The 9,193-nt window shown below is 39.0% G+C and overlaps 1 protein-coding gene across 1 annotated transcript; it reads left to right on the top strand.

Moving 5' to 3' along the window:
• The first annotated feature begins 1,492 nt into the window (after positions 1-1,492).
• LOC149840466 (uncharacterized) lies at positions 1,493-2,038 on the top strand. Its single transcript, XM_090005076.1, has one exon. It carries the CDS (start codon positions 1,493-1,495, stop codon positions 2,036-2,038), a length of 546 nt encoding a protein of 181 aa, XP_089861202.1.
• Positions 2,039-9,193: the final 7,155 nt, after the last annotated feature.

Raw genomic sequence — 9,193 nt, 5'->3', positions numbered from 1 at the left:
AACTGAATTATTGAAGAAAGACAAAAAGTGGGAGTGGACAAAAGAGTGTCAGCAAGCCTTTGAAGGTCTAAAAGACGTCATGGCCAAGGAACCAGTGTTGCAATTACCGGACCAAGGAAAACCATTCGAAGTCTATACAGATGCGTCGGATTTTGCAATTGGAGGTGTACTAATGCAAAATGGTCACCCAATAGCTTTCGAGAGTCGAAAGTTGAACAGTGCTGAGCAGCGATATACAGTGCATGAACGGGAAATGACTGCCGTAGTCCATTGCTTACGTGCCTGGAGGCACTACTTATTGGGGTCGACATTCATTACCTACACCGACAATGTAGCCACGAGCTACTTCCAAACTCAGAAAAAGCTCAGTCCAAAACAAGCTCGGTGGCAGGGGTTTCTAGCAGAATTTGACATGGTTTTAGAGTATAAACCTGGAAGGACTAATGTAGTGGCGGATGCCTTGAGTAGGAAGGCTGGACTGGCGGCCTTGTTGGAAGATGCTAGTAGAAGTACTGGACCTCGAAGTGACCTCCTTGATAGAATTCGGGAGGGCTTACGGAAGGATCCCATGGCGCGACAGCTGCTTTCTCTGGTGAAAGAGGGGAAAACCAGGCGATTTTGGGAACAAGATAGATTGCTGATGACAGTTGGGGGTCGAGTTTATGTTCCCCGGTGGGGGGCACTACGACGAGAAATATTGAAGGAGTGCCATGACTCCCTATGGGCTGGTCACCCAGGCCAAGAGAGAACCTTTGCCTTGATAGAGCGAGTTTACTACTGGCCGCAGATGCGCGATGACATAGATGGGTACGTGCGTACCTGCTTGGTCTGTCAGCAGGACAAGGCCATGAATCAGAAGACAGCAGGATTGTTGGAGCCACTACCTGTGCCGAGTCGACCTTGGGAAAGTATCTCGATGGATTTTATTGTCAGCTTACCAACAGTTGAGGGATGCAGTATCATCTTTGTCGTGGTTGATAGATTTTCAAAATATGCAACATTCGTGCCAGGCCCAAATCATTGTTCGGCAGAGGACACGGCTCAACTCTTTGTGAAGCACGTTGTGAAGTATTGGGGAATTCCAGAGAGCATTATTAGTGATCGAGATGCTCGGTTCACAGGTAAGTTTTGGAGAGAAGTCTTTCGGTTGTTGGGATCCGAATTGCACTTCTCTACCAGTTTTCATCCCCAAACTGATGGCCAGACCGAACGCATTAACGGGATGTTGGAGGACTACTTGAGACACTTTGTGAACGCTAATCAGAAGAATTGGAAGGATCTACTCGATATAGCTCAGTTCTGCTATAATCTTCAAAAGAGTGAATCATCAGGGCATAGTCCCTTCGAGATTGTGATAGGACAGCAGCCTCAGACACCGCACTCCTTAGCTGCTCGAGGTCGAGGAAAGGCGCCATTTGCCTATAATTTTGTTAAGAACTGGCATGATCAGACAGAACTAGCAAAGGCATTCTTACACAAAGCAGCTAAGCGAATGAAGAAGTGGGCAGATCAGGGACGACGGTTCGTGGAATTCCAAGTTGGGGAGAAAGTGTTGGTCAAATTATACCCTGAGAGGACAGCTATATTTCGGGGGCACCATCGGGGACTCATTCGAAAGTATGATGGACCCTTCCCCATCGTCCAGAGAATCGGCAAGCTAGCTTATAGACTAGACCTCCCTCCCAGCTTTCAGGTACATCCTGTCTTTCATGTATGCAATCTGAAGCCATTCCACGAAGATGAAGAAGATCTGAGTCGCAGTCTGCCTCAACGAGCTCCTATTCCTCAACGAGCCCCCTCTACAACAGTGCCAGTCTCACGAGAAGTTGATTTTATCATTGATCATGTCCATAACTATCTTGGAGAAGTGAAGAAGTATCTAGTGAAATGGAAAGGTCTACCAGTGAGTGATGCCAGTTGGGAGACTCCACGAAATATTCGTCAGTTTCAGCAAGCAATCGAAGACTATCAGAAAAAAGATGGCGCCGAGGACAGCGCCAGTTTGGGTGGGGGAGTGTGTTCCACCCTGCCATGTTGATTCCTCCATACTTGATGTAAATACCTCTTAGGACCCCTGCGAGTGCTCTATAAATGGCCTTTGGCCTAAGATCCCCCGTTAACCAAGAAAAGTAACGGGTCCCTCCCCCCCCTCTCTCTCTCTTGCTCTCCCCCCCCCCCCTTTTGTAATTGCCAACTTATGAATGGAAGTTGCTTTCGTTGTCTATGCTGCTATCTCTCTCTCTCTCTCTCTCTCTCTCTCTCTCTCTCTCTCTCTCTTTGCTGCCCTCTTTGAGATTGTGTATGCTCGGATGTGATTAGACACCCTTGTGAGGGGTGTTTGCGTGCTTTCTGAACTAGGAAGGCTGACCTGGTTGGGTTGCCAGGTGCCGCACGTGGCTTCCAAAATAAGCCCGTGACAGGGATCAATCCCCTGCATTCCAAAAACATACTAACTCTGCACATTCCTAGATTAACAATTCTAACAGAAATGATTCAACCGGCTAGAATTACTCTAGTCGGTTTGGGCGCAAATGAGGAAAATGATTCTAATTGATTCAAAAACACAAAAATTGAGACAGAGTATAGAATCTAGATGCTGGTTTAAGCATAAACAGATGTACACTATGGCTGAAAAACAGAAAAATCAGACATACAAAGAAAAATCAAAACAAGCAGGCTAGAAGAGAGGGGTGAGAAGCTTACCGATGGCCTGTTCCGGTAATCCGACGATTGAAGGGACCGAAGAAGAGGTGGAATCTGCCTTGGATATGTGCCAAAATAGCCCTCGGTGGTGTTCGACTATTCTTCTTTTGTTGTTGAGTGCTAGAAGTCGCCGGATGGAGATACCCTGAAGCGTGGCATGTTGGATGGTGGTGTAGAGGGCTGGAGAGGAAGAGTCGGCTGGCTGTGGAGGGGCAGACAACACCCCTTCCACAGCTGGTGCATTCTACGTTAAGCTTCAACCTGCAAAAACAACATGAGCCTTCAGCTGCAACAAGGGTGGAAGAAAGGAAGGTGTGGAAAGAGAAGAAAATGGAAGCTCAACAATGGCGGCTCTAAGGGAGTCTGCGGTTTCCAGCAAATTCGAAGGAGAAGGAAGAAGGTGGGGCGACTTGATGGCTTAGAGAAGAGAGGGAGGATCAAGAGTCGAGCAGGGTTGGCGCATTCTCTAAGGCAAAGATGCCCTTTAGGCTTTTGGGCAAAGTTTTTATAGTTCAAGCACTCTTTTCTGGAAATTTCAAAAAAGAGATTAAAAAATACTTATTGTCTAGGCGCCCTTTTCTGAGGAGGCATTTAGCAAATGTTCTAAAACTTGAGTTTGGGATGATGTGGGGTGGATCTTGGAGTTTTCTCCCAGATCCAAGACCCAAATGGTCGTTTGGATCCACTTTTGACCCACTTCACCCCGAGGTCCGATGTGCTACACTGTAAATGTGATATCTCTCTCGTTTTAAGTTCGATTCGAACAAAATTCGAACTGTAGCTCAATGACATCTAAATGCATTTAAATGTGGGTTCTAAACCTATAAATGATGTATTTATATAATAATAATATATTATGTTTATGAATAATTAACGCATCATCAGTGTGCTTCTAATGAATTTGAACATTGGATAGAAGTAAGGAAAGATGAGTTGAATTCCATAGAAATGAATGGAGTTTGGAAACTGATTACTTTGCCTAAGAATTGTAAGGCAATTGGTAGTAAGTGGGTTCTGAAAAAGAAACTCAAGGTTGATGAAACTATTGACAAGTTCAAGGCAAGATTAGTTACAAAAAGCTATTCTCAATGTGAAGGTATAGATTATGAAGAAACTTATTCTCCTGTGATAAAATTAGCCTCTATTCACATTATTTTGGCATTGGTGGCTCATTTCGATCTTGACCTATATCAAATGGATGTGAAAACAACTTTCTTAAAAGGTGAATTAAAAGAAACAATATTTATGTAACTGAAAGATTTTGAAATTAAAGGTCAAGAAGATAAATTATACAAGTTGAATAAATCATCATATGATCTTAAGCAGTCACCTAGGAAGTGGTACTTGACAATACATAAAGTCATAACCAAGTTGGGTTATGAGGCAAATAATTTGGACCATTGCGTATATGACAAGAAAAGTATGTGTAAGTTTACTATATTGTCCTTCTATGTTGATAACATACTAATTACAGGAAATGATATATACACGATAACCAAGACTAAGTTTTGGTTTTGTTTTCAATTTGAAATGAAGGATATGGGTGAAGCCTCATATATCCTTGGAATTAAAATACAAAATAGAAAAAAAATGTTGCTATATCTAAGTCAAGAAAATTATTTTGATCATATTCTAAAAAAAAATAGAATGAAAAGTTATAAGGCAAAATATATTCTTGTAGTTAAAAGCTTAAAACTAAGCAAAAATGATTTTCTAAAAGATGAACAAGAAATGTTAAATGCTTTTTATGTTCAAGCAATTGGAAGCTTGATGTATGCTATGCTTTGCACCAGACTCAATCTAAGTTTTGTCGTGAGTCTAATAAGCAGTTATCAAAGCAATCTTGGGCTCCCTCATTGGGAAGTAGTGAAAAGAATCTTTTGATATCCAAAGAGAACTAAGAAACTCAAGTTATGCTATCAAGTGGATAAACTAAAGCTTGTCGGTTATTTAGATGCATATTTTGCTGGTGATAGAAATAAAACAAAATCTATCTCTGGTTATGTATTTATGTTAGGAGGTGGGGCAGTTGCATGGCCATGCAATAAGAAAAGGTGTGTGACACAATATATTCATGAAGCTAAATATATAGCGTGTAATATGGTTACCACATTTGGTGTCTGGATAAATCATTTCCTAAATCATTTAGGTTTGGATATCCCAAGAGATCTAGTTTAATTGATTCTAATATACAATTAATTCATACAGGAGGAGATGGCTCTAAGAGTAAGCATATTGATGTCAAATATCTACTTATGAAAAATGAAATAACAGTTGATTATGTTCTTTCATGTGACATGGTAGCAGTAGCAAATCCACTAACCAAAACAGTTATTGAAAATGTATTCTCTAAACATGTAAGTCAAATGGGACTTAGATACGTTTGAGGGATAAGTGAATAAGTCCACAAAGATTATGTGAATAAAATGTCACTAAAGAAGGTGTGTCAATGCATAGTCTTGATTAAGATTAAGGCTTGGTAATACAAGATATCCCTTACGACCAAGTGGGAGACATAGGGATGTGGTCATAAGAGAGATGTGACGTTGGGAGGCCACCCCAATGGTTACTCTCTTAACTATCTCTCTAAGGACTATAACTATTAAAAACTATAACAAATAATTATTCAAACATAAAAATACATAAACAATAAGATTAATTAATACAAGTTTTAACATCAAGAATCATAACTCTTGAGGTTGAAGGGATTTCACCAAGAGGCATGTCTAATCCAACCGCTTTCAGGTTTATAAAATGACTCAATGAAGTCAGACAAAGAGACATGATTCATTCATAGCGAATACAGAGACTTTATTTTTTGGGTTTACATAAAATACCTAAAAGCACAGAAGTTGTGAAGAGGACTGCACTTGGTGATTCATTGCGTAACAGTTCACCCTTCCACCTCTAGTTTGCTCTTTCGCAAGCATGCTCAAAGTCTTACAGTAAAATCTTCATGTAAAACATATTTCTCATTAAATACATTATAAACAACAAACATATAATGAATGAGTCATTATATTTTCATTGGTTATAGATGTTGCACCTCTCTCTCTCTCTCTCTCTCTCTCTCTCTCTCTCTCTCTCTCTCTCTCTCTCTATATATATATATATATATATATATATATATATATATATATATATATATATATATATATATATATATATATGTGTGTGTGTGTGTGTGTGTGTGTGTGTGTGTCTTTTTAACCTTGTCTAATAAAATTAAAATTAAACAAAACCCATATATAGTATTTGCAAACTTTTCTAGTAACTTATCTTTTGTGCCCTTTCTTCAGGCTTTTTTTAATGCGTCCACAAGCTTTTTAATCATATATTTATTATTTAACGATTTCTTGCCATTCCACATATTGCCAACTATGATGAGTTGAATGGAATGACAGAGTTCTGCCCTAAAACCTTCTATCTTGTTTACCCTATACTGGAAAACCAAAATAGTAGAACGGGAGAAGCAACACAAAGAACAAAGCTTATGGGGTTGGTTTGGTAGCTACGAGAAATACTTTTTGTTTTGTTATTTAAAATTTTCATTAGTAACAGACATGACCAGATATAGAAACCATTTCACGGGTGACTTCTCTTGCTGCAAGATTGAAGTTGGACTCCCTAGGGTCGAGGGGTAAGCCCTACGCTGACATGACAGCAACCGCAAGTATGACAGGCTGAGCTAGCACGGCTAGGTCTCTAGGGCAGTTTCTTCAAGTAAAAAAATATTTAAGCTGGGTGTACTTCTCCTTAAGTAAGGGGCCCTCAAGGGTTTAAACCAATGTTGTCAATATCATTGTGTATCAGCCAGTCAGATTGTATCAGCAAAAAATCGATACAAAACAAGCTTAGTCAAGCTCTTTTTCAAAAAGATTTGTTTTTTAATATTATTTTAATATTTCCAAAACACATGTCTGCTGGTTAAAATTTGGCTTATTCAGCTCGGTTCGGCTAACAATTCGAATTGGTTGATTCCCTAAAGTTTTTTGAAAATCCATTCAGGGTTAGATACTATTCTTGACAATATTGAATTTACAAGCCAGAGAGGCCTGTAGATGTGAGGTTGATGATGGGGGAGTTCCCTTGGCCTTTTATATATATATATATATATATATATATATATATATATATATATATATATATATATATATATATATATATATATATATATATATATATATATAGAGAGAGAGAGAGAGAGAGAGATGGTTCTGCCCATTTTCTCATTCTGCTACTTCACATCTAATACCGGGGGCGTAGCTAGGATTCATGTGAGGAAGGGCGGGGGGGCGCAAACAGGGGTGTAGCAAAAAAAAATTGGTGTGATAGTATGGGGTTCGGGGGCAGCACCTCCTAAAAAAAATTGAGATAAAATAAAAAATGGCAACGTACAATTATTAATAAAAATCTATTTCATATGGACAAATCAAACTATTTGCTGCAGTCAGGGCCGGGCTGACTGGGCTACAAAAATGGATAAAAATCCATTTCATATGGAATAAGGGTTGGGCTAAGACTGGGCTTTAAAAAAAAAAATTAACTGGGCCGGGAGGCAGGATTGGGCTACAGCCCTATGTTTAATACCATAGATGTGATCTATAGGTTTTGTTTAGTGGGAACCGGCTTTTGGATCATCAGAATCTTACCTATATACAGGTTTTTTTGTGATCCAAAATTAATGGCTATGAAAGCATCTATATTTTTTCATCCAAAAAATATGATCCAAGAGTTGATTTCTCCTAAATCGAGCATGCTAAACACATCTAACGGTTCAAATATATCATAAAACACTTCAAACTATGGGGCCTAAAAAAGTGAGCCTAATTTAATATGTTCAGTTCTCATATATATATATATATAGAGAGAGAGAGAGAGAGAGAATCTCCTGGATTTTGGCATTGCAAAGTAGGCAATTCAAGAATCCACTAAAATCTTTTTTGGTGTCATCATACTTACAAATTCAACTTTAGACAAAATAGAGCAGAAATGGAATGGATTGATAAAAGAGCAAAGTGTGGTTGGAGTTCATACATGAATGTATCTTCCAGATATGGTTTGAATCTGACTCTCTGCCTTGTCATTTGAAGCATCAAGCTCTTTTAAGGAAATGCCAGAAAGATTATGGCAAGACGATATCCCACTAAAGAGGGCTCCCCTCAAATGGGTGGCATGTGAATGTCACCAAGCTGACGAGACTTTACAAGTTCGAAACCCACGGATGTGCATCCCTCGATGCAAGGCTAAATCTGATTGTACTCCTTGGTAGGTAAGAGAGTTCTGTGTCCAACCAATTCATTCATGAATAAAATAAGTTACAAAAGATCTTCCTACACAAGAAGCCGCTAATCCGGGGGTTTATGTTTCCAATACAAAGCACAACATTTTCTCTAGGCACCCTAACTAGCTCATGAATCAAGGCCAAGTGAGGGTCTGATTTCCTCACATCAATACAAGGACGCAACTAAAGAAAGTTATCAAGTGACTGCTTGTAATGCAGTAGAGCAGACTTCTTTTCTAATCTGGATTAGTGAAATCACTTCAGTTTCATGCCAAACCCGATTATCAATCACCCAAAATTTCCAAAATAACCATGTAAAAATTTTGGTCCCAGCAGTTTTTCAAAACATGGTGTTCAAATTTTATTGAAAACCAACATTTAAGTTCTTGAATAACATTTGTAGTGGGAGACCTCTCCTTACTAAATCTATCAACCACATTTTTCCAAATATTAGAAGCAACCTTGCAATGAAATAATAAATGGTCATGTGTTTCTTCATTTTCCATGCAAAGGCAACATCTATTAGGAAAAGCGCATCCCTCAGCATTTCCTATCAAAAAATAAAAAAAAGGGTATGATTTTTATAGCAATGAGCTCACGAGTGATACAGTCTCGCTAGGACTGAGCCCAGAATATATGCCACTTAATTATTCAAATGCATTTCATCGAACAGGTAATGTGCAGTTTCAACATGTCTTAACTAGTTGAGATCATTTGCATAGCTTTGTAAAATAAAAGAATGAATTAGCACAGTAAGTCGTATTCAATCGCTTGAGCTAACATTATCGATCATTGATCAAGCTTAAGTCGTTGATTGAATTAGAGTCCTTTGATCATTGCTCATATCTTGAATTATCAAAGCTGATGAATGCTGCTATTAATCCATTTTACAACTTCTGCAGAATTAGTTTATTTTGCTCTTTATCGTTCCTGCTCTCTTCTGTTGTTTCAACGTTGATTAGTATCTGATTTGATTTAGCTTTAGAACTCAAGGCTACACCGCTATAACTCATAAATTCTACAGCAGCAGCATTGCTGATTGCTTGAATTCTCCTCAAGTCATTGAATGTAGAACATCATCCGTATAGCTTCCTCACTTTGATGTCCAGACTTTTGGATAGCTCGGTACGGAAATGAAGATTAGAATCAGCCGATCATCACTTCAATTCTGCATCCATTGTTTGATTGATCGCTGCTTCTTCATGG

This window comes from Nuphar pumila, chromosome 4 (assembly GCF_984573655.1).
Source record: "Nuphar pumila chromosome 4, dmNupPumi1.hap1.1, whole genome shotgun sequence".
Classification (NCBI taxonomy): domain Eukaryota; kingdom Viridiplantae; phylum Streptophyta; class Magnoliopsida; order Nymphaeales; family Nymphaeaceae; genus Nuphar; species Nuphar pumila.
This window is presented reverse-complemented; position numbering and strand designations above follow the sequence as displayed.

What these genes read in the sequence shown, in the direction of transcription:
- LOC149840466 (XM_090005076.1), top strand. Translation starts at nt 1,493, where the DNA reads ATGAAGAAGTGGGCAGATCAGGGACGACGGTTCGTGGAATTCCAAGTT.